Source organism: Eretmochelys imbricata, chromosome 14 (assembly GCF_965152235.1).
Source record: "Eretmochelys imbricata isolate rEreImb1 chromosome 14, rEreImb1.hap1, whole genome shotgun sequence".
Classification (NCBI taxonomy): domain Eukaryota; kingdom Metazoa; phylum Chordata; order Testudines; family Cheloniidae; genus Eretmochelys; species Eretmochelys imbricata.
In genome coordinates, this window is record NC_135585.1 from 8,042,493 (window position 1) to 8,068,648 (window position 26,156).

The 26,156-nt window shown below is 39.3% G+C and overlaps 1 protein-coding gene across 4 annotated transcripts in view; it reads right to left on the reverse strand.

Annotated features, from left to right (window-relative positions):
* HELZ (helicase with zinc finger) overlaps positions 1 to 26,156 on the reverse strand; it is a 151,929-nt gene that overhangs the window by 74,870 nt on the left and 50,903 nt on the right. For 3 of the 4 annotated variants that reach the window (XM_077832975.1, XM_077832978.1, XM_077832977.1), the window contains 4 exons: positions 23,144 to 23,477; positions 13,607 to 13,737; positions 8,358 to 8,537; positions 7,706 to 7,810 (listed from right to left, as the gene is read on the reverse strand). In XM_077832975.1, coding sequence (XP_077689101.1) covers positions 7,706 to 7,810; positions 8,358 to 8,537; positions 13,607 to 13,737; positions 23,144 to 23,477 — 750 coding nt within the window. The remainder of the gene's footprint in view (positions 1 to 7,705; positions 7,811 to 8,357; positions 8,538 to 13,606; positions 13,738 to 23,143; positions 23,478 to 26,156) is intronic. The other variant, XM_077832976.1, reaches the window with a different exon arrangement.

The following is a 26,156-nucleotide window of genomic DNA, read 5'->3' on the forward strand; positions in this document are numbered from 1 at the left end:
AGACCATGGTGGCACCATGCCTGTCGGTGCTGGGGCAATGGAGACCATTGCCGAGACAGAGCCCGCTTGCCTGTGGACTGCACCGGTGGCCTCTGTGTCGTTTGGGGCCTCGGGGCCAGGGCAGCGGCACCGTGATCGGGAGAGTGCGGACCTGTCAGAGATATCGGGTCCCGCGCCGCCTCATAAGTTTTGGGTGTGGAAGGGAGGCCCAAATCTTCCACCTGGGTCTCCTCCGGTGGCACCGGACTCAACGGTCCTTCCCATGGGCCTGGGGTCGACGGTGCCAGCTGTTGAGCTGGGGGGGAGGTGCGGTCTTGCATCAGTCGCCCTACCCTTCGGTGCTTCCCATTTCCTTGCATGGGAAAGCGAGCGCCCTCTATCAGTCTTCCTGTGCTTCTTCTTTGGGACAGGAGACTGTAAGCGGTGCCAAGATTGAGACTGTGCCGTGCTCGGGGCTGGGGAGTGCCGGTGCCGAGGGTCTCTGACGCCAGAGTCCTTCCTCGGCACCTCCCGGACTGAAGCCGGCGCGTTGCACACCGATGCTGAGGAGCTCAGTGCTGTGTCCATGGGATTCAACTCAGACTGAGGGCAGAGAGCTGTTCCCATTAGCAGTAACTTTAATCTGTGATCCCTCTCTTTCTTCATGTGGGGCGAAAACTCCTACAGATCTTACATCTGTCTGTTTGATGAGTCTCCCCCAAGCACTTTAGATGAGCTGAGCGTGGGTCGCCCTTGGGCGTGGGCTTCTGCCAAACCTCACATGGCTTAAACCCCTGGGTCTGAGGCATGCCCCAGGCCCGGGAGAGGGACGGGGAAACGGGGGAGGGAAACACCCCTCAGTACCTCAAGTCCAAATATCTAACTAACTATAACACCTTTTTTAAAACTATCTGTAACTATTTACTAAAAACTACACTAGAGGATCGCTCGTTGAACACGAGAGCCTAACGCTCCGACGACCGTCACTGCCGGTAAGAAGGAACTGGAGAGGTGGCGGGTCGGCGGGGCACTATATGTGGCGCCAGGAAGGCACGACTCCATGGGTCTCCAGAGCCGACCCGACAGATGCTGCTAGGGGAAAAGCCTTCCAGTACACACCCCTAATTGGATATGAGCAAGCACTCAAAGAAGAAATCTAATTATAGAATAAACCACCCGTTTTGGGATGTGACTACCCTGTTTTTTTGGCATTCTCAGCTGTGTCCCACATCAGGCACGGTCACATAAGCTACCTCTTCTCAACTATCTCATTCATGGGAGGAATGAACAGCCATGAATAATGTTTTTAATCTTTCACTGGCGGTGGTTACACTCACTGACTGGTCAAATGAAAAAGTTTCGATTTTTTTAAATTAATATTTTACAGCTTTGGAAAAATTCTGTTGATAGCTTGCCAAGCAGGCAAGCCCAACAGTGTTCGCATCACAAGTGTGAAAGCACTGAAGCTGCCCTCTGTCTCTGAAGATTAGAGAAGAGACTATATGGAATAAAGGAAATTAGCAGATGAGTAAATTTCCATTAGTGACCCCTTAAGCCTACGCTCCACCAATGCCAAAAATCTTCAGAAAAAGCACGTCCAACCCTCCACAGCTGAACGGATGGACACAAATGATATCTGAGAGAAGAGAGAGGAAAAGAAATTCTCTGAGCTCCAGCAGGGGATTGAAGGATCTACTGCAGGTCAGAGCAGGTTCAACCATAATGCACAATCTGTTTCTATTTAAAATATTGTGTTATTCAGTTTTCTCTCATTCTCACATATAATTACATCTGAATTCCTTCACATTCCTGTAGATCCCTCCTACAGAGGCTTTCTGAATATATCATTAAACAGTATTTCCCTAACCATATTATTTTCTCATCTCTTTCCTCCACAGCTTCCCAAATCAACATCTCCTACCTCCATGTGCCCTACCTACAACATCTCCCTGCCTCCATATCACATTGAAAAAACCTATTTATTCCTTACTTTAAAGGTGTAACAAAGAGTGAAAAATTGGCATGGAATGGCACTCATTTTGTACTGAAAACTATACTTAAAGTTATGCTGACATTTCCAATATAAACTCTTGCTATTACCTCATAATTTCCTGAAAAAAATTCCATCCTGAGTTACAATTTCCCATGCTTGGTCTCAGCTCTTTACGTTTTTGTCTTTGTAACTGTGACAGTACAAAGCAAAACCAATAGAGGGATGAGTTCTTTCATTTTTTTTTCCATTTAAACAATTGGGAAATTAAAGGCAGATTTGCATAGTGTAAAACTCAAGCTACAATTTTTAACACTCAAACATCAGGAAGGAAAAACAAAACTTAGCCTCCCATAGTCATCTTAACTCACCTACCCTACACATAAGGAATATTCCAGCTCATTAGTTATTTTTAAAATATGTATTTTATACAAGGGGCTAATGTACAATGGGCACAATTCTGACCTCAGATACACACATTCAGCTCCAAATGACTGAGGTTACATCTTAGCTATGAAGTTAATGTAAGTTATCTACACTCCAGTTAACTCCTCTTGAGTAAGACTAGCTTGAGTGAGAGCAGCCACACTCCAATATAAGACTTGAGCCGCAAAGAGTGACTGTGTTAGCAGCTAATGAGTTGTGCTCGGATGAGCTGTAGTCTATCCCACTAATGGGCCACTACCTCAAGTTAAAAGCACCAGACTCAAAGCAAAGGTTTTGTGGGGGGGACTCAAGTTATAACTTGAGTTAACTCTGCAGTGAAGTTGCGTGAATAAAACTGGCCCCCTACATATCTAACATTGGTGAGCTAAGGTTATTAAGATAGCCTCAACTTCTGCACCTCCTAACATTTCAGTGTTTAAGGCAGAAGTCAGTGGGACTCCACACAAGTGCAAGGGTCTAGACTAGCAGTTCCCAGTGTAAACTTAATATTACATTAATGTAAAGTGATGTATTTAATATAAAATTGTATTCACTGTAAAATTAATCTGAAATCTCCTGTATATTAATCAGTGAGAACGTTTAATATCCATTTAACATGCAGAGCTAAAGGTATCTCTGGGGAACAGAATGCTAATGGGTGTTGCTTGTTGTTTAGCATGATTTTTTTGTTTTAGCTTGCTAATGTTCTTCTGATTGCTTATAACCAATTATGTAAATAACCTGTTCTCTAACACAGTTGATGTTTGTTTTAATTCAGATTCTAAGAATTGCTCTGAAGGATTTATTTTTATAAATTTTATATCTCCTGAAGCCTTGCACTCTGGGGACCCTATACCGACGGGGGTCTTTGAACACTACCACAGTACAAACAAAGTAAGTAAGAAATAACAATAATAATAATATAGTGTGCAATAAAAGTTTTCATTGCACTCCTTTGGGGTGACCTACATAATATCTTAAGCTTCGCTATACATCAATAATAAAGCTATCTCCAATCATCCTTTTTAGCATATCACACTATCATGCATTTACTATATTTTTGCTTTGAAGGTGCTTAAATAAACAAATCATTATTTTATTAGAGACCATATTTGAATTTAAAGCAGAGTATTCAAAACTTAAAAAATTCTACAACTTTCAAGCACTGCACCATTGATAGAGTAATTTATTCACTTTATAGATAACCTAAACCACAAAATATATGCATACAAAAATTATGCAAGTGTCACTGCTTAGCAAATATTAAGTCATCTGTCCCTTGAAAATAAATGTTACTGTCATCCCAACTAATCTACAGAAACATTCTTAGTAAAGATAATATTTAGCTATTTCATCACTTGTACAGTAAATAAAAGAAAACCTAAAGCAAACTGTTCAGTCATCTATAAACACATCAATCACTATAAGTACCATTTCCTGCCTTGACACTTAACTGCTCCACTTGATATTTTCCTAGAATATAGAAAAAGGCTTATGGCACTACTTAAACTAATGGCAATGATTTTAATTGGAAACTTTCATCCTGACAGACAGAATTAAAGAAGCAAGCAAAGGACTAAGTCTTCTTTACTCTAATTAGAGTAGCTATGAAAACACAAAATGTACTGCTGGTAGGGCAATTATCTTAACGACTGAAGAACAGCCTTTCCTATCCAGACTGCTCAACAAAACACCTCATGAACAATAATATCAAAGACACCTGACAGATCCAATATACTCGGCACAGACACTTGACCTTTCTCAATACTAGAATGGGATCATCCACCAAAGAAATAAAATGCTTTCTTTGTGCCATGCCAAGCTCTAAAAACAGATGAAAGGAACTCAAAGAAACATGAAGAGTCAAAGCTAAAGTTGTCTCATCAAAAATGTCTCAGTAACCTTCCCCAAAAAAGCAAATATTCAAGACTGGGCAGTAACTGACAAGAATATTAATATCAAGTGATAGCTTCTTAGTACGGTCATAACCACTGTGGGCTTAACTGCTGGCACCTTGCCCTCCTGAAAGTAAGCATTAATCAACCCCTTCACTGATGGATGCAAAACCTCTGCACAGGGTTTCCACAGAAAGGCAACAGTCCATCTCAGACGCTATAGCCCAGAATTCTTTTGCCACACCAGAAATCCAGGTGAAATCCCACTGTTAATGGTGAATATGTCTCCTCCTGTTTCAATACTATTCAGCTATTAAACTGTCAGAGATTGATTTCATAATCTGTAATAACTGTCTAAGAATACAATCATTTAACTCAGAGAGTCATATCAATTATTAAAAATCAATCTGTCATCTCTAGCCATCAGATGTGAACAACACACTGCATACTAGACTAGTTCAGGTAATTGGATAACAAAACACTAATTTACTGTGCAACAAAAGCCAATGGTACTATATACAAATTACCAAGCTATCGTTTGATGTTCCTCTGAACAGAGAAATCTTTTTCATCACCAACAATTTCAGACTACAGCAATAACTAATAATAATATCAAGTACTTAGCACTTTTCATCAGTAGATCTCAAAGCACTTTACAAAGGAAGTAAGTACCATCATCTCCATTTTATACATGGAGAAATGGCACGGAAGTGAAAAGACTTGCCCAATGTCATCAAGCAGTCTCGTGGCAGAGGCAGAAATAGAAACCTGGCTTCCTGAGTACCAGTCCAATGCTCTGTCCACTAAGCCAATTTATTTTTCACAATACCCACTTCTCCAAGCAGAAATTAAATATAAAAACATGCATGTGTAATATATTTAGAACATCGGGATTTGTCCAGTTTTCTACAGAGATCAAGAGATTAAATAAATTTACAATAAAACATACTTTGCAATGTAGATGGAACCTGAATGCCACTGGTGTGTAAGTGCAAATGACAACTTTAGGGAGCCGATCAGCATTACTATTTTTAGCACTTATGCCCTGACTTTGACAGGCAGTTAGTCTGCAAGTACTGAGGTCTATTACAACTCTTAACACCACATGCCACATACCTGAAGGCCAAACAACAAAAAAATGCATTTATCTTTTGAGCTATAGAAGCTCACTCATGGCATAAAAACGTTGAAAAAATATCAGAGTAGGTAGTCTTTTGATTTCTTACAAAGCACAACAGCTGAATGGGGTCCTTATGTCTGTATGGGTCAAGCAAGATGCATGTTCTTCTACGTAAGTAGTAAACTTATCAGTGTCCAAACTGAAAATTAAACCATTCACAATGGCCTGTATGTATAAAGTCTCGCATCAGAACATTCCATGTGTACTGCAGGCAACTTCCTGTCCACCAGGATGAATTCCACTGAATAACACTGAACTCCTGTTAAAATAGATACTGCTGAGGAATGAGTGGAATTTTAAGGCTACAGGACTGAACAGCAGCCCGATAGCAAGATAATTCCAGGGGAAAGTCCACAATCACTTATGATGTTCCATTTTTGGCTTCTGCTATGATCAGAGATTTCACAATCTGGTTTCTTAAATATCCAACTGTGTAGTGAATGTGACCCAGAAAACATGCTTCTCATAGATAAGGACAATAACTTTAGTGATACGACTAATTTGGTTTTATTTTGGGAATCTGGCATAGCTATCTCTTTCATTCCAGTGCAACTACCAATGCTATAACGCCCCTTCTATTTAATTATGCTGATTTTCACAATTAGCTGCTTAACAACCTACAGTACTTTTTAAAAGCAAATGTTTTTAAAGAAGTTAAGAAATGTATAAAAGCCCCCAAAAAAGGAAAATCTGTGCTCCTTTCATTTTTTAAAAAGTGGGAAATTACCACAGGAGGAAAATTATTACTTATATAATCTCACTTACAAACTACACCAACACTTTCTGAAGTAATCAAAACCCAGTGCCAATTATATTCAAATTAAAACATTTAATGACTTTTTATAAAAGATAATATTTGAATTGCAGTTGAAAGAAAATAAAACTGCCTTCTTGAAAGAATCGTGTATTAACTTTACCGTGAAAAAATATAATTTTTTTTAACCAACTGACATACGTTTTTGAGAGTCAGACTGCAAAGTTGAATGGGAGCCCTGTGCCCAGAAAGAGGCCAAAATTTGGCTCCTGTAGCATAAACAGAATTTTTTACAACTCACACTGCACTCTTTTACAATGTTAAATCACATATTCTCCCCCCATTTCATTGACTACATCTGGTCATTGAAAAGAGGGAGAATATTTCCTTCCATCCCCCACTAACAACAACAGTAGAAGATGTATATAATGCCTTTCATCCCAAAGTGCTTTACAAAGTGCATTATAAGACATTCCTAAGGTGTAGTCGCCTCTGAGGTAGCTTTAAAAAACCCCACAATAAATATGTGCATCTGCCTTTATTTAGACTCACTGGGCCAGATTCTCAACTTGTGTAAATTGTCATAACTGAAATGATGTCAACAGAGCTATGACAATTTACACTAGCGGTGGATCTGGCAGCCTCTGCGTAACCCTACAGACTTGAATGAGGTTGCACAGCTTAGAAGTTACATAGTAGCATTTTACCTTACATTAAGTTGCGAGTTAATATGGTGTATTCACATCTTGATGCTCAGAGAATCATGCACATAAATTCCCACACTTTTAGATGAAAATACACCACACTGGCAGTATGTTATACAGCATGATCACTTAGGAAAATCTTCCAAAAGACTTTCCTCTGCCGATAACTGAATTCCTCTTCATTGTCTTACTGTAAATTTAAATCCTCTTCCCCTAATTTTTCCTTAGCTAATTCCCCCAAGACACCCATGTCAAGCACATTTATTCACATATACAAATTCCTTCAATCTGCCCTTTTAGAAGAGGCCAAACTAAATTCACATGATTCTCTAAATATACAGCTTCTATGACATCAAGAGATTGCTTCAAAAAGCCATGTGGGTCGCCCCACTTTCCAAATTACCATGGTAAAGGTGTGCCAAAATCTTTTTCAAAAGTACAATCCAATTAATCTCCATTTTATTTCATCATAGTAGCTTTTAGAGGAGCATATCAAAAGTTTGCTCAGCTAGGAAAGACACATTTATCAATAGAAATAATAAAAGCTTAAAAAAGGATGTCTTTATCTTTATTTAACATATGAAACAAAATCACATTGACAATATGCTTCACTTTCCATTTTATCCATATTCCTCTTAAACAGACGGCGCTGTTTAAAGCACTGCTGTTACACGCCAATGTGCTTTTAAGTGTTAACAGTTCTTTAAACTTTTTTTTTACAGACACCTTTTCTTAAGGATAGTATTTTATAGAGACATAATAAACCTTAAAGAATACCTGAGAGGTCTCGCCTGGGGATTGCCTGCTTCTACATATGGATGTAAATAATCCTTTATGTAGAGATCAGCAGCACTATTAGAATGGGTGCAAATGAGAATCCTGCTGGAATAAATGGTGCAAATAAAAAAGCAATGAAGAAACAGAAAACAATTCAAAGCAGTAAAATACAAAAAAAAGGGAACAGTGGCCATCTTCCTACACATTTCCCTCAATGAAACTAGTCACTGGCCTAGCCCAAGTTTATAATTCAATGATGCCCCTTAACTCACTTTTTCAGACAGGAAAAGATTTAAACTTTAAATACAACTTTTAAAAAGTATTTTGTGATTATTAATCTAACCTATATCTTAAATAAAACACAGCCTTTATTGTCTGACACACCCCACAGCTTTCCACATCAAGTGAATGGCATCTATTCTACATTATGCCAATTGTATTGTTTTTTTTAATGGGAGAACATATTTTAAGACTATAATATTACTTTCTTAATATCTATTCTAAACAATGACGGATGGGGGTTTTTTTTGTTTTTGTTTTTTTTTAGATGGATGGAAATTCTGTACTGCTAACTTTCACTTGCATTTAAGTAAAAAAAGAGGCATTTCATTTCTAATAAACTATGTTGCTCTCTCTCTATGTCCCAGCTCACCTAGTATCCTGCTGTTGGAGTATGTGCTTGACTGCCTGAGCCAGAGTGAACGTTTTGCCTGTCCCATAGGGACCGATGATAAGAACAGGAGGCAGTTGTATCGAAAGTGGAGTAGTGATAGCCAGAACAGCCTCTTTCTGCTTTGCATTTAGTCGAGGGTCCAACTGCTCATCCCATTGTCTGTACAAAGAAAGCAAGATTGTTTGTACAAGCAGCAGCAATCTAAAGTCAATTAGAAATAAAGCTGTATCGCATATAAAAAAGACAAATTAAAAATACTACATGTTATCAACTGTATCATTTTGAGGCAGTTTTTAACAAAATCAAATGGTATTCCAACAACTAAACAACCACATGCTGTTATCACAAAGCTCTGTTAAAGTTCATGATAAATCCGTAAATTACTCAAAAGCAGACTAACCATTGCATGACTTACATTGGCTAAACTGATCATAATTAACCTCTGGAGTATACATTTTGGATATAGTGTGCACTTTACCATCACAAAGACAATATAATTAAACGGACACACAACCTACGTCTTCTATTGTCATTAATCAGCCAAACAATACTTATTAATCATGTTTTCAGTAGAATTATGGATGGTGTCAATTGAAACAAGTCACTATTATGTATGATTAAATACAGCCATTCAAGATTGGTACAGCTGAACTAAGAAGAACTGCAAAAAATAACCCAGAGAACTTACAGCTACCCAGTTAATTGAAGGCTTTTCTTCACTTTCGTTCTTTACCATAAGAAAAATGCATCTGAAGTCTAAAAAAATGTACTGGTACTATAACTGGGTTAAGGGTATCAGCATTTAAACAGGAAGTTACTTTAGGAAAGTTCCAATGAACGTAAGAGGCTAAGGATTTCTATATGCAGTTTTTAATACTCTCACTGACAGATTTAAAAGTAGGTATACATAATAAGAAGCACCTGTCACTGTTGCACATATGGCCATACTTTTGTAATGTGATCTGTCTTGCTACTTACATTATAATTCTTCTGGGCCTGGAAAACTCGTGTTGGATAGTGGCATGGGGTAAAACCAAAAGGGAACTGACTGAATTCCTAACTCATAAGACTGCTCTGAACAACTAGATGACTGAAGAACCTAAGAACTAGTGGAAACATGATAGGATGTAAAAAATAGAAGAAAAACTATAGGCAAAGACTTCTTGAGTCAGTCAAGAAAAGATAACAGACCAGATCCTATGGTGTAAATTGTCATAACTCCACTGACTTCAATTATTTACACAAGTGGAGCATCGGCCCCCCAGAGCATGTCAGAAAAATTCTGCACTAGAAAGATAAAGATATTGGGCCAAATTCACCTCTGACATGACTCTACTAACTTATATAAGATTTAGGCCAAAGTAATTAAATCCTCCCTAAATAAAGATCCATAACGCTTTGCCCACAGAAATCAAAGAAGTCTGATAAAAATGTGGACTCCCTAACAAAATTACACCAACAACAAAAAGTGTTTTATAATGACTTGAATAGATAAGATTATACGGGATTATTTAGAATGAAAGAAAAAATAAGGACTTTCAACTGTAACTTTATATTTGGTTAAAAAACAGGAAAAACCTGGAAAAACCCAATTAACTGTAAGAAAATAAGAAAAAACAATAAAAATGTTTCAAAATAAAGCGAGTCTTAATGACCAAATCACAGATAAACGAAAAATTCCAGCATTACACTTACAAATATATGATCAATGCAGTAGGCGAAAGTTTGCTATGTAAGAAGTATATAAGAATGGCTTACCCACCATACAAAACTATTTTCTCATATGTTATAAATACTGATATCACAAGTATGCTCTGATTTATGCTATCAAAGTGTGCTGGCCTGGTATCCAAAAACAGAGCCATTTTCTTTCTGCTTTGTGTATCTTCACCAACAATAAACAGTCAGAAATCAGATAGAAAATGGTATGATTTGCTATTTTACAGCACTTCCTGAAACCTTAACAATATTTCAAGAATAGTATCTTACAAACTGTATTAACAATTCAGTATTCAAGTCTCTCTTTAGACTGAATGCAAAAACTTGGAGCTGGATTACAGTCTCCATTAAGTGGCACACAGCATAGCATATCTTGAAATTTTCCTACTATACAAGTGCAACAGCAGAATTTTTTCTTCTTAATTGTAAGTGGTAACACACAACATGCCATCAAAATTCAAATCTGGTCCCATTGTTTCATTCCCTGACCATCTCACGTTAGCTTTAGAGCCAATGTACCACAGAGATACAGGGAGAGATTTTTAAAGGCACAAGTGGCAGTTGAGCACCGAATTCCTACTGACTGAGAAATGGGTGCATACATACCATGTATGTCTTTGAAAATGTCTTCCAATGTCAGAAACAATAAAAGTGTTCAGTGTTGAGGAAAGAAGCCAAAAACCAACTGTCAACATGATTGTGTGTGAATTCATATGAACACTCTTCCCACTCTGGAATAATTATTTTTTAAAAAATATATATTTCTATGAGGTACTCAAAACCTTCAATTTTGATGACTTTTTTTGCTTAATTTGCAAAAATTAATTTTCTTTATTAATTTTCCAAAAAAATCATGGGCTGTTATCTCTGGCAAATCAATGTTTAGTCAAAAAGTCCATTTAATAGCCTTCTTGAGACCCATGCTGCTTCACATCACTTCTAATTAATGTCACACTTTATCCTTCAGCTACTCTGGTTTTAGAGTTTACAAAATTTAATCTCTGAGATAGAGGACAAAAAATTTAATATCTTTTTAAGTGAGAGACCGTTCAGAAGCCCTGAGACAGGAGCTGTGCTGTATTAGAATCATAAGTTTGGAATTATCATCAGTCAGGTCACTCTGTTGCTGATAATGATCTTTATAACAAAATGAAACAAATATACATTCTGAATGAAATATTTTATTACTATGTCCTGAACATAATTTACATTGTGCTGCAATAGATACTGTTTTACTGGTAGAACTAATTTACATAGTGCTTGATGACAGACAGCTGCCTGACATCAATAATGTTTCCACTATTTACTTATAGCAAATTTGTTAAATGTAATCAAATCATGTGCATATACTAGCAATCTAAAGACTAACTTAAGAGCAGTACAGTGATTTAGTTTCTGTTACAGACAGTACAACAATTCTTAACAAAAAATATGGAAAATGTAAAATTTTATCTTAATTACATTTCTGCCTTTTCTCTCTCCTCTTCTCCCACATCCAGGCTTGTTGCTAAATCCTTTCTGTTCTTTATGGGCCTGATCCAACGCTCAGTGAAGTCAGTGGAAAGATTCCCTTGACTTTAGTAGGCTTTGTAGCAGGCTCTCTCCAAAATCCATCCCTTTCTGTCTCTAAAACTAAAGCCTTGGTCCCTGTACCAATCATCACCAGGCAGCGCGGCTCACGGCCGGATTTACCAGTGAACACAGGGTGCCCTGGCACGGGGCCCCCCAAAAACAGGGGGCCCCAGGGCCGAGCACTCGGGCAGCTCAGCACCGGCACAACCCCCGCAGGGGGGCCTGCACTGCAGGGGCAGAGGAGAGTAGGGAGGGAGGCTCACCTGCAGCCTCAGGGGAGCAGGTGGGAGGTGTGAGGAGGACCAGGCAGCCGTGCAGCCGGCCGGAGAGAAGCGGCACTTTGAAGGGGAAACCGCCGGTTCTCTCCAGCTGCACAGCTGCCCCTGCTCCTCCTGAGTCCTCCAGCCACGTTCGCAGGGCCACATTCCGAAAAGGGCTTTAGAGGGGGGATTGGACAGGGGGTGGGGTCGGTCAGGGAACAGGGGGGGGTTGGATAGGCATGGGAGTCCCGGGGGGCCTATCAGGGGGTGGATAGCCGTTGGGGCAGTCAGGAGACAGAGAGAAGGGGGTGTTGGATAGGGGGTGGTGTCCTGGGGGGTGGTTAGGGGCAGGGGGTCCCGGGAGGGGGCAGTCAGGGGACAAGGAGCAGGGGGCTTGGATGGGTCGGGAGGTTCTGAGGGGGGCAATCAGGGAGTGGGAGGTGGTGGATGGGGGCAGGGGCCAGGCTGTTTGGGGAGGCACAGCCTTCCCTACCCAGCCCTCCATACAGTTTTGGAACCCCAATGTAGCCCTCAGGCCAAAAGGTTTGCCCACCCCTGCACTAGAGTAACTTCATGACTTTTTTCACCTCTCCCCCTACACCTAAAATATCTACCATAATCCTTTAGTCCTATGCTCAGGGTCCAACTGACCACCATATTTGCGGTTGGGAAGGAATTTCCCCCTGGGTCTGGTGGGCAGAGACCCTGGGGTTTTTTTGCCTTCCTCTGCAGCACAGGGTGCAGGTCACTTGCAGGTTTAAACTAGTGTAAATGGTGGATTCTCTGTACCTTCAATTCTTTAAATCATGATTTGAGGACTTCAGTAACTCAGCAAGAGGTTATGGGTCTTCTACAGGAATGGGTGGGCAAGGTTCTGTGGGCTTGCAATGTGTAATCATGAGACTAGAAGATCAAGATGGTCCCTTCTGGCCTTAAAGTCTATGAGCCACAAAGCTTCACTCTTGCCACCATCAGGTCCCTGCACAAGATTCACTTCTTTCAGTTATCATTCCCATTCTGACCTTGACTCTACCACTCCTGCCCTTGTGCCAGGTTTAGCTCCCTCAAAACTATTAATACAATCTACAGATTTTACATTTCATAAAAGCAACCAACAAGATGAGGACACAACAGTTTGGCAGTGCGGTGCTGGTGCTTCCCATACTTACTATCACATCTTTGTTGGTCCGATACTGCAGTGCCACATCTAACTTTGGGCCTGATCCTGAAAACTCATAAGTAGTGCTATTACCAAGTTTATAGGACTACTAATGCAAGTGCAAATTTACAAGTTTAGGCCCGTATATTGTAAGCCCCTTGGAACAGGAACCTGTACTTTTATTTCTCTATAAAGCACCATCCACACTTTCAGCACAGGGCTGAAGAAATAGAAAATAATAATAATATGCTTCAGTCTTCCAAAGCTACAATGTAATTGCAGTACAGGTCTACTTTGGGCAGAACAAGGAAAAGCAATCTACCAGTCCTAATCCTACAAGAGTCTGTTTTCATTTTCTATTTAAAGCAGTTCAACTCCCTTCCCTGAACCACCTTCACCATTAATGAAGAACAAAGATGTACCCTTAAAACAGGAAGTATATCTGATCATCAGTTATAAGGAATTCAAAACAGCATTAACATACCATCTTTGATATGAAAGTGTTTGTATTTTTGTACCTGTTGGGGCTCCAGGGTATGGTGGGAGTCATGCGGACATCTGGAAACAAAATACTGTTGTCTTTGATCCTGTCCAAGGCATAATGCATTTCACAGAGGGGTAAGCGATTTAACTGAAACTGAAGTTCAACCTACAGTACAAAATGAATGAATGAATAGATGTACCAGAAAATATTTAATTAAGAGGACTCTTTTTACTTCAGTTTTATCTTTCAACAAATTATACTGAGCTTCAGAAAAACTCAAGCAAGCATAATCGGATCAAAAGATTTATAATAAAGTTAACTTGCTTAAGCCCATTTTGAACAATCGCAGAGAAACATATGATTTCTTTGTAGTATAATTTGTGTTTTTGACTATTATGAAAGGATTTAATCATACTTTTAGAAATAATTCTGTAATCTCTTCCAGAACTAGAAAGGACTATCTTAGAAGAATATTTTTCAATTATATTTAAAAATATAAGCTGAAAGACAGGTTACACAAACCTACTCTGGAACTTTGATCTGGTCAGAAATTTTCGCGGACCACTGGATGGCCCTGTATGACATATTCCCAAGAGAGGCAAAACCCAAATACTCGCTGTATTATACCCAATCAATCATTCTCAAAGTATAAAACTGTTGAATACATAGTACTATAAAGACATCTAAGATACCTCACAATCTTTGCAAAGATGGATTTCTGAGATTAGTTGCATACTAACATAATCATTTACTTTCTTTCCGATTACTGGTGTTTTAATGTTAATAAATAAAGAATGATGACAACAAAATCTTGGTACAAAGCCAGAAATGGTAGCATAGCATGTTGGCATCCGTGATTAAACCCAGTATTAAGCAATGAATGGTAAAATGAATTTATATAATTGCTTACTAAAGAAGCAAAGATAAAGAGATACATTTTAAATTACAGAAATGGATAAAAGTCACTTTTAAGGGGAAACAATTCATGAAAATGATCCACTGAGACTATAATATACACAGCTTTAAATTTACATTTATTAATCTCTCCAGAAACAAATGGTCCTGATGAAAGTACTGAACAGAATAATTAAATGTTGATTAAAACAGAAATCTGTAGAAATAATATGACACAAAACCACACTAATAGAAGAGAACAAATAAATCCATAGTTGCTCTGATTGTTACCCAATGTGGAAGCAGAGCTTTTCATAGTATAGTAACAAGCAAATAGCCATGTAATCACTGAAGGACAACTTCAGTTAGCATTTAGTGAACACACAATAAGAGCACTCATGGGGATTTACTACAAGATGCGTGTGTGTTGGCCAGCATGACAACAGTGATGGTCAACGTATTTCAACCTATACAGAAAGGCACTCCTCAAGACACATACTGACTGGAACATGCACTAGTAACACTTGCACTTCTATGGCAACCTTCACTCAAGGATCTCAAAGCATTTTACAAAAGTGGGTTAAGAACTACCTTCCCCATTTTACAGATGGGAAAATGGAGAGACTGAGCAGTGACTTGCTCAAGACAGCACATCAAGTCTGCAGCAGAGCTGAAAACAGAAATGAGGAGTCAAACTCCAAGCTAAGGTACCCCAGTGTAAATCTGGAGAAACTCCACAGAGGTCAATGGAGTCACTATAAATATATACCCGTGCAACTACATTAGAAAATCTGGTCACAAATCTATTAACTCTCAACCCCTGCTCTAACAACTCAATAATATTTGACCACCCTATTGCTTAATCTCTCTGTTATCAAAAGGTAAATATTGTTACACCTGGTTAACAGCCAGAAAGTTCAACTGGCATCCATCAACCAGACGGCATTTTTAAAAATCTGTCTTTGCTGGAAGTTTCTCAAAAGACCAAACTGAAAATTCTAAAAATAAAGAAGTACCAGAAATTGAGACAATAACACTGTGTTCACCAATTAAAATAACATGGAATCCAAAAGTCTTCTTACTATACTAAGTACAAAATCCTCCCAATTGTTACATTAAAAATCCTTTGTGACAATCAAAACAGCAACTTGAGCACTAAAAAAACAAATGATCACTCCTCTGAATTAATAACATGCTATCTCATGTGGAATAAAAACCCAATCAAAACCAAACCCCAGAACTTCTCTAATGCAGGCATCAGCAACTAACAGTACAGTGTGACCTTATTGCTGTAACCCTCATCCTTCATTAGCTGTTATATCCCAGTGTTAGTAATTGCTTGTGAAATCACTTCATAATTTAGGGCCCAATCTTGCAAACTCAACTGTCAATGTTTCAATTACTCCAATTTAGGGCATGCAAGGTTAGGTTCTTAACAATGAAAGCTCATTGGGACTGGAATCTATTGAATCTGTCTTAAGCACTATGCTCTTGTAGGGCAATATGTGAATAGTAATATGAACAGTACCAATATTTACTAAAAAAGCCAAATCCAGCCCTGATTTAAGTGGTTGTAAGTCAACTAGAGGCAACAGAGCAGTGCCTGCTTATACTAGGGCTGAATTTGGCCCAAAAGTTGGAAACCTCTTAAAAATCAATATAATGACTTTTAATTTTCATCCCTATTGTTTACTTGTATGCAAAATCTAAAGCCAACCATCCAAAAGAGATAAAGGTGACATCGAAGCTGCACAGCATTCACTATGGAATTCACTTAGAAAGGCAAACGCAACAGCTAAAAAAAAAAAAATACATGATTTTCAAAAGTTACTTGAATAAGGAATCTCTTTTTCCAGAGCCCTGGTTAGTTTAAGATGTGAGCCTACCAAATGCTATATATGATATACATTTTACATTTACAAATATACATTTAATATACTTTTAATTTTAATATACATTTTACAAATAGTAATCAAAATATTTGGATGTTGCATTATTCTGGGGGATGTTTACATTATTTTCTGAACCAGTCACTGGATAAATCTCGTAACCAGGTATACAAGAACTATGCTCTAGACAGGCAAGGAGGAACTTGGTATGATTAAACTAGGGTGTTATTTGATATTTGTTTTGAAACACATCTAGAGGCCCCACCGTGCTAGGTGCTAGACACACAATGAAAAGGACACACATACTTTTGGTGCACAACTCATGCTTCTGCTTTGACATGGTCTTTCCTTCTCAGTGATCTTACATCATAATTTGTCAGATCATTCCCCCTCTAGTTATCAGTGTATAGACTTCCCCTTTGAACACCACATGGCTGCGACAGAGGCATGGAAGCATGCCATGCTAGCACTGTAGAGAGGGGGAAATGTGTTTCTCCCCTAAACGGGTGGCATGCTGCTCTTGCTCAGCGCACAGAAGCGCAATGCCTGCTCTGCTAGTTTTTTCATCAGTGCGAGAAAAGGAAAGAGCGGGAAGTCCTAAGTAAGAACGCAGAATGCTAAAGTACAATGTGCCTCCAAGCAGCACGCTGCAGTGCAACAACCGCATACACTATCTCAGCAGGGAAACCATGTAGTTTACTGTAGTTCTTCCTTAGAGTAAGTTAGTCTTCCACAGGCCCCGCTCCTCCAACTCTGTCCCATCTTCACTATACCAGCACCCCTCTGAGCCCCAGAGCCTTCTCATTGCTCTTCCTCCAAACCATTACCAGCATCCATCAGACCCAGACTTCCAAAATCCTTACCTCAATCAACATCTTCTTCCCATCGTCAGTGGTTCTCCAACACAGATCCCCACAGCTCTCCAAGATGTACATCACTCCCCACATTCTACTTAGCACCAGCAGCCAAAGTCCTAGCCCCCACCCCATGAGATTCAGCACTGCCTGTCATTCCCCTTTCCCCTCACCCTCACAGCAGAGTGAGCATAACCTTATCCTTCATGGCAGCATTCTCAAACCCTAGGCACAGATTCCATATGGGTGGATGGGGCATTGGTGCCTAGCTCCTCTAAACTCCTTTGAAATTCCCATCTTAAGTGTCCTGACCAACACTACACACTGAGTCAGTGGAAGAGGAAGAAACAGACTCCAAGATTCCTGGCTCCCAGGCCTCTGCTCTAACCACTATGCAATACCACTTTCTTCATGATCTCTAAAGAGTATGAGAGCTGTCAGCAATGAATGCAGAGAGGTTACAATTCATTGGTCTCTAAAAAGTTTCTGTAATATTAAAGAGGCAATGTCAAGTGAAACTTTTACAACTGACTAATTTTTAAAAATTCATGTTTCAATGGAGTCCCCTTCGAACAGTTTGACCTGAACTTATTCTTTTTATCTTTTAATAAAAATATCACAGGAGTTTTTCTGCTCTGCTGTGGATGTTTAGAAGTGTCTTCCTAACTCTTGACTGTGGCCCCAACCTTGCAGTTGGGGTTACACAGGAACAAGGCTCTGCCAATGCAAGACTGGGGCTTTTAACGGAAAAACAGCTAAGCTGACTATATGCAAAGTGCTGTCAAATGCACAAAATAAACAAACAGGAAGAGTCTTTTTTTTAACTACTTCTTTCAGTTCTAGCCATCTTACGTGTCACTTAGCTGTACTACCTACACAATTTTCAGATAGAAATGTGATTTTCATGTTGGCAATGTCCCTATAACAGCCCTTTCTAGGAATCTGAGTTGGTGTTAAACATCTCTTACTAGCTGTATGTACTTCGCCATTATGCCTTACAATAAACGTAGAGGTTTTTAATCTAATTCGGATGAACTCATTCTGTTAGATATGCTATTTTGTGAAGTACTGACTGATACCATCTGGGACGGAGTGGCGTATTACTGCATTATCTTTCTTCATTCCACAACAAGAGAACAGTGGGAACGGAATTATAGTTCCACTGCCAGTTAGCAGAAAATGACACAGGACCATGTGGGCCACTAAAGAAAATTGTCCTCGCATAGCCTACAGATGGATTGGCACCAAAAGGAGCAGAGACCAAGAAGAAAGAGCAGTTCACCCTGAACAATAGTTATTTCCACTGCACCTCTGTAAAGGATGCACTTGATAAAATCAGAACTGCAAACATGTTAAAAAGCCTCCATTACCCGAGAAGCAGGGCACCAGGAAAAGTGCATGATCGGGGAGGTTTTTTTTTACATGGATTACTGGAAGAGATCGGACTCAAACTATATATATACTTTAGCCAAAGACCATAGCAATAAAACAGATTTGGCCAACATTTAAAATGAAACATGAAATCCTGGCTCTACTGAAGTCAATGGCAAAACTCCTATTGACTTTAGTGAATCCTATGTGTATCTGAAGTATATGGGATCAGATCCTGAGTTCCCTATTAATTTTTCCACTCAGTTTTCAATCAGTCCTCGCACTGAAGAACTCTCACTGAAATCAGGACTAATTAAAAACTATATAAAGAGCTTTAGGATTTGACCATTGGTTCTGTAACAGATTTACAAAGCATTACACTTCTTTATGAATAATTGTAGGACCCAATTCTCATTCTAGGATATTGGAATCCTAAAATAACAGATCTGAACAACTCACCTTAGCTAAGTTTCATAAGAAGTTTTAAAAGAGAAAAAAATAAGTGAAAGTTACTAAAAGCCCCAACTCATTTTGTATTCCAGGGCAGTTTATTGATAGAGTCAGTTAGCGGCCTTAATTATTGCTTTAAGAAAAACAAACACTAACCGTACTCAGCATGATACAAGTCTTACAGACTAATTATTCATGTTAAATGAAGACATTAGGATTCTTGCATATGTTTCACAAAACAAACTGAATGGAAGGTGACATGCCCTCGGCAAAAATGGATTTATTTCAATCAATTTCAGTAGCCTTAATTTGGGATTATTTCTGTTAGGTAGCAAAGTCAATCCCCTTACCTCCACCAGGGAGACACAGGAAGGGGGGAATTTTTTGATTTTTGTCAACTAAAGTTTATTCTTCCATGTTCTAGAGCAGGATGTATTTACATTACCTGAACTATCTTGTCCATAAACCCCACAACACTATTTAAGGTCAAGCCTTTGATTTTGGTTCATTTCATGCTGATTGCAAAATAAACAAAGTACTGACCCTATCTCCAGTACTGTTTCCCCTGGCAATGGTGCTGTAAATCTTAACTTTGTGATGGGATTCCTCCGCTAAAGACATCTGGGCTAGGGAAAATAATAGTCTCCCTCTTACACAGACCTCTGTCTGCATTTTCCTTCTAGTTTCTGTTATTCAACTGAATAATTTCTTCACCTAATTGACAGTTTCTCCAAAGCCTGCCAAGACACTGGGCTTAGTATAAGCCTAAGAAAGGCTGACATAATGTGCCAAGGAGTTGAGGAAGCACCCTCCATCAAGATCAACAACTATGAACTTGAAGTGGTATATGAGTTCACATACCTGGGGTCCACTATCACAGTCAACCTTTCATTTGAAACAGAACTCAACATCTGCATTGGAAAAGCCACCACTACAATGTCTAGACTGAACAAGAGGGTATGGCAAAACAACAAACTGACAGAACACACAATGATCTGTGTGTATTGTGCATATGTTATCAGCACACTTTTGTATAGGAGCGAGACAGGGACCTTATACTCTCATCAAGAGGCTCAAAAGCTTTCATATGCGTTTCAGATGCATCAAATCTTTGGAATTTCCTGAAGGGACAGAGTCACCAACACTGAGGAGCTCAAACAGGTCAGCATACCCAGCATGCAAACATTCCTTAAATAGAGACGCCTCCGCTGGCTTGGGCATGTGTGCCGAATGAATGATGGGCGCACCCCAAAGGACGTCCACTACAGCAAACTGGCATCTGGAAAAAGACCCAAAGGATGCCCATAATTGTGTTTCAAGGATGTGTGCGAGCAAGACCTCAAAGAGATGGACATGGATGTGGACAAATGGGAGGATCACACTCAAGACAGCAGCCTTTATAAACAAGAGCTTAACAAAGGTCTCTGGAGTTATGAGAGGAAGCAGTCTAGCTTAGCAGAGGAGAAAGAGCTTGCAGAAGGCAGAGCCCAAAGGGTCGAAACATCACCTTTAAATGTGATGTGGCAGAGATTGCCTCTCTCGAGTGGGTCTCTTCAGCCACATTCACGGCTGATATAAAACCAACTGAGTAAATTCTTTACCTCTCAGGGGTGCATACCCATGGTCTCTCGAGATTAAAGGATGCCTACTACCACCTATAAGAGGAACTTGGCCATGTCAGATCTTCCTATTGACAACTCATTTGAAATGCCTAGCTTTTACTGAGCATAGGAATGTGGGAATTACCATACTGGATCAAACTCACAGTTCACCTACTCCACTATCGCATCTCCAACATTGGCCAGGCACCACATGCTTGAGAAGAAGGTGCAAAAAAAGTCGTATTAGATTGCCTAATTCCTTATCATTATAGATTGGGTTAAGCCTGGCACATAACCTCTCTTTCAAAACTGATGTCAGCATTAACAATTATAAATCTGGATATTCTTATTATCCATATAAATGTCTAATCCCTTTTTGAATCTTGTTAAGATTTTGACCTCAATAATATCCTGTGGCAATGAGTTCCACATTTAATTGTTCATGCAACGTTTAAATAATTTCCTTTTATTGGTTTTGAATTTGCTACCTATTAACAGAATTGAATGTTGCCTTTTTTCTTATATAATGAAACAGGAAGAACAGACACTCACAATAATTGTAGACATTGTGCTGTTCAGAAAAGCCCTCATGTACGTGGCCCAGCCAGGCAGTCAGGAAGAGAAAGAATGGTAACTTACCATACAGTAAGTGATTCTTTAAATATTATAGTCAGTGTGGATCCTTCTACACGTGAACACATGCCACATGCACACAAGATCATATTTGTTTTCCTTAATATCAGTGTCTGTCAGGGCTGCACACATGTGTCTTCTCATGCTTCCACACCAGGGGATAAAGGGCAGAGTAGCGCCAACAGTTCCCTCACAACTCAAAGCCCATGGCAGCTTGGATGGAGGACATGTCATGGGATTCTCACTGGTTGCAACATCTCGAAGAACACAGTTACTGTCGGATAAGTAACCGTTCTTTCTTCTTAGAAAACGTGTCAGTGTGGAATCTGCTATACGCAAGGGGCAAGTAGTATCCCCTCAGGATGTTGGGAAGAGGCATTTCAGGCACATCAATCTAATAGTCATTGGAGTATTGCTGTCTCACATCTGGCATCCAAGCCCAATGCATAATGCTTGACAAAGGTCAGAGGATTACTCCGCGTCATCGCTTTGTAGATCTTGGAAACTGGCACATTTCTGAAGCAGGAGGAGGATGTTGCTTGAGGTCTGGTCGAGTGCATCTTGATATTCAGCAGTAAAGGAACACCAGCCAATGGGTGATGCAGCACAATACATTGAGTTATCCAGAACTGATATTCTGTGAGGAAACCGCTTTAGAGTGCCTGACTATAGCAAAACACAGAGGGGGTGACAGTCTGAATGGTTAGATCCTGTCAATGAAATCAAGCGAAGTCCTGGACGCCTAGCATATGTAATTCCTTTTCTTCTAGTGCAGAATGTGGCTTTTGACTGACTAATTCAGATGAAATTCTGAGACCAGCTTAGAAATGAACTTCAGGTGAGTTCACAGCACCACTTTGTCCCTATGTAATGTCATATTGGGGGGTTCAGCCATAACTTCTTGAAGCTCACTCCCCCTCTCCTTGCTGAAGTAACAGCCACCAGGAAGACGGTCTTCGGAGTGAGGTTGTGCAGGAAGCAGTCTCACAGAGAGGCTCCCTGAGTCTCAGGAGAACTAATGAGGACCCAGGCAGGAGTAGGTTCTCTGCCCAGTGAATAAGTGTGTAATAGCCCATTGAGAAATTTTGACACCGTGGGATGAGAAAAGACGAAGCATGATTGTACAGATGGATGACAAGCTGAGAATGCAAGCTAAACCTTAACAGAGCTGAACAAGAGGCTGGTCTGTATTAAGCGTAATAAGTAGCTGAGGTTCCAATGTATCAAGGCCTGGACTGAGTCCATATCACGCTGGGCAGCCCATATCAAGAACCTCTTTTATTTAGATGAATATATTCTTCCAGCAAAGGTTTCCGGGCTATTTATCATGAGCCAAGGTCATCATCATAGGTAGGAGCAGGGATCTGGAGTGTGACTGGATGGATCACAGAAACCCCCTGGGGGTTGCCACCTGATGTGCCACAACTACTTCTGCTCCTACTTTCCTGCCCTGTCCGCTTAGGACTTCAGTGCCCTGCCCTGGTTTGAGCCAGATCTGCTAGCCTCCTGCAAACCCAGTGATCACATGTCACTGTAAGACTTCATTACTCACTTGCCAGCACACATGTATACAGGAACACTGACTGTAGGTGGCTCTGTTTTACTTGTAAATTGTCCTGGTTAATGGGAACCATTAAGATTCCAAACCACCATTAATGGCCCACATTTTGCATCTTAACAGTTTTAAAATATTAATTCTATTACATATAAAAATCAAATTTATACCTGAAATTCTTCTCCTTGCTAGATTTTCTGCATATAATGAGGAATAAAAAATTCCTATTAATATCTTTCTAGTCCTTTGGCGTGTAAATTATTTTAGGAGGGGAAAAAATAGCACAAATCCCTCCTACAGCAAGAATCTTCCATTCAAACATACCTGCATTTCACAATCTGCTCGAAGATTAAGTTCTTCACAGCATTCCCTGGATACCCTCAAGAAGATATAATCCTTTGTTTTCTCTTCAATAGCTGCTTCATAAACCTTCTCTTTGGTTCCTTGGGTCTGTACTGACTTCTCTTTAGTGACTGGCAATAAATAAACAGCATTGACTTTGGTCATCACCAGCCGTCCAGCCAAAGTGTCTTCAGAAAGCGTTTCAGTGAGCTTAAAGCGGCCAAAAAGTTGTCCATTTTGGGCATACTTTGCACCTCCGGAAACACCAGTGAGCATGAAGCTTGCTACTATCTGCAATTGCACTTTTATGTTGAACCTAAATCAGAAAGGATAAAGTTAGTTCAGAAAAAGGAGTTGATTTTAGAAATCAGTAGACAATGTTAATCAAATAAAAAATGCCTCCAAATTCAGAGACATCATACATTCAGGATCCAACCCTATCTCCCTTACACTGAGTAATACCTTCTTTCGCAGCAGTTCAATGTGACTGTGTAAGTAACTATTCATTGTGAATAAGGGGGGCAGAATCTGGACCTGAGTAAGAGAAATTTAAGCATAGTACTGTAGAACATTCAAAAATGTTGTGCTTCCATTCAGAGAAGGCAGCTACAAATTCTGTTGATAAGAGAAAAATTCCCCTGCAAGCAGCTGCTCTGTCTGTAATGGCAGGTATGGGGGCCTTTTATATGTTATTTAAAGGCAACAAATAATCAGTTTATTCAGAATGAAAAGACCCTCGAGTTTCTTCTTTTGGCAAGTAAATCTGGTCCATGATTCTAAAACCCCACTACAAGCAAAGTGACAATGTGGTAGAGAAATTTTATAAAGGATAACTCAATTAATATATTCCCTGCCATTGTCAAATTTATTCATTACAAAACCCAGACTCAAATTAGATCTATATTAAATAAATTAGTAAAGCTATAAAAAAGTGTAAATATACATTACCTTGGTGAAGGAAAACGATATATAATAAAAGGAAGGAATGCAATTGTAAACAAAGGAAGTAACTGAACAGTACAAAAACATCTGAGGGCAACAGTGTCTATTTTGCTTCTGAATGGAATGTAACTAACATCAACGGGTGGTTACAAGCAGTAACATCTCTGAAGGTTTTAAAAAGACGCTCTAAATAGACAGACCCAAACCCTGAAATTTTTACTCAGGGAAAACTCTGCCCGAAGTCAATGAGAGTTTTACCTGAGTAACGGCTGCAGCATTTTCCCCGCAGCAATGAAAAGTTATTTTAATATTTTGTAAGTTTATGATATATTCATGAATTGACTACATCGGATTCTTTAGGGACATATACACAGGTTCAGAAGAGAATACGGTTCCTATTTGTTCTGTACACCCTCTTCTAGAGAAGGCAGGTTGCTGTCTTGCAGGGAGCAAAGGGCTATTATACCCTCATAGTTTAACAGATTATTTTAAAACTTTATGAAATTAGAAGCTAAGACCAATAAGTAATGAGAATGGATCTATTTTAAAAGAAGGATTCATATCTAACATATCACATGCCTAATCACATTGAGCAGTGGTCCCCAAGCAGAAGTGGAAAGAAGCGCTGCTGGCAGAAATGCAGCCGAGAAACGGCAACGCTTTTCAGCGGCATTGCAGCGGGCGGTTCTCCGGCGGGCGTGCTTGGCGGCAGCATTTTGGCAGTGCAGTGTCCTGCGGGCGCATAGCACTGCCCCAGCGGGCACGTTGGGGCCCTTGACATACAGCATCTGTGCACAAAGCTCCCGTTGACAGTGAGTTCTTTCTGCGCTAACATGTAGCCATGACTACCCCACACGACATTCACAGGAGAAGTAGCAAATCCACTCTTTGTATTTACACTTCTCAAAAAAATCATAGACAATAAAGATAAAAATGACCTATTAGCCTGTCTTGTCCTTCCCTTTTCTAAAGGACAACAATCTAGTACGTTTTCTAGTTCCTTCTTCATCCCGGTTTCTAAATGTGCCAAGTAACAGCGCTTCAGCCATTCCCTTGGAAACGTATTACACACGCTCATATATCTGTCTCAATGTCAACAAGTTTAATCTAATATTTTGTAATGAGTTAGAGGGGAATACATCAATGAAAGTAGAAGGGATACAGAATACATTGCTTTCCATTAAAATGAGCGGTGATCTTTTTATCATGTGAAATGGACAACTTTCTACTGTTGTGTGTTGTCTCCATATGATGCTTTCCACATTTATGTTGACTTGTTCAATCCGTTCAGCTTCCTTCTAACCATTCCTGGTAAACTATTAAAAGTGCATATGTAATACTATTTAATCCATTTGAACAGAAAATCTTTACTACAACGTATCACAGTCCCAAAATCAAACCAGTTTCAGTTCTCTTCTGTGCATCTTAAATGCCTATTAAACCCATGAAAGATTTTTTTTCACATCTGATAAATCTTTTTGCTTAAATGAAAACTGCAAGTCTGTCTCCTTGTAGTGGTATTTCATTCTCTGTATAACATGTACACAAAGTCTCACAAACATCCCTGGCAAATAACCAATACAATGAAGTAAGAGATGATTTTTGGTTTGACAGGGACACAAATTTACTGTCTTCATCATCAGTATACTTAAGATAATTGTAATAGCTACTAGGGAATTTGCAGTAAAAGTGATCATTTAGTTTACCTCAAAGCATGAATTCAGCAGACCATGATTGAAATTAAAATAAATTCCTTCCACTTTCTAAAAGCATTTAGGAGAAAGCATGCAAGACTTTTTCCTTATCAACTTATAATACATAATTCTGAATTCTCTATTAGTCAGTTACAGATGTTAATTCCATTCAGATAACTGCTGCAATATTGTGTTAAATGTATACAAGCCTCAGTAACATTTAAAATTTCATTATTATTAGTCAGATATCAGGTGGCAGTATAACATTTTTATTTCATCAAAGCTTTCTCTAACTTGAATCAATTTAAAGCACTCCATATTATTACACATATATTAGCTGAATAACTATATTACTGCTA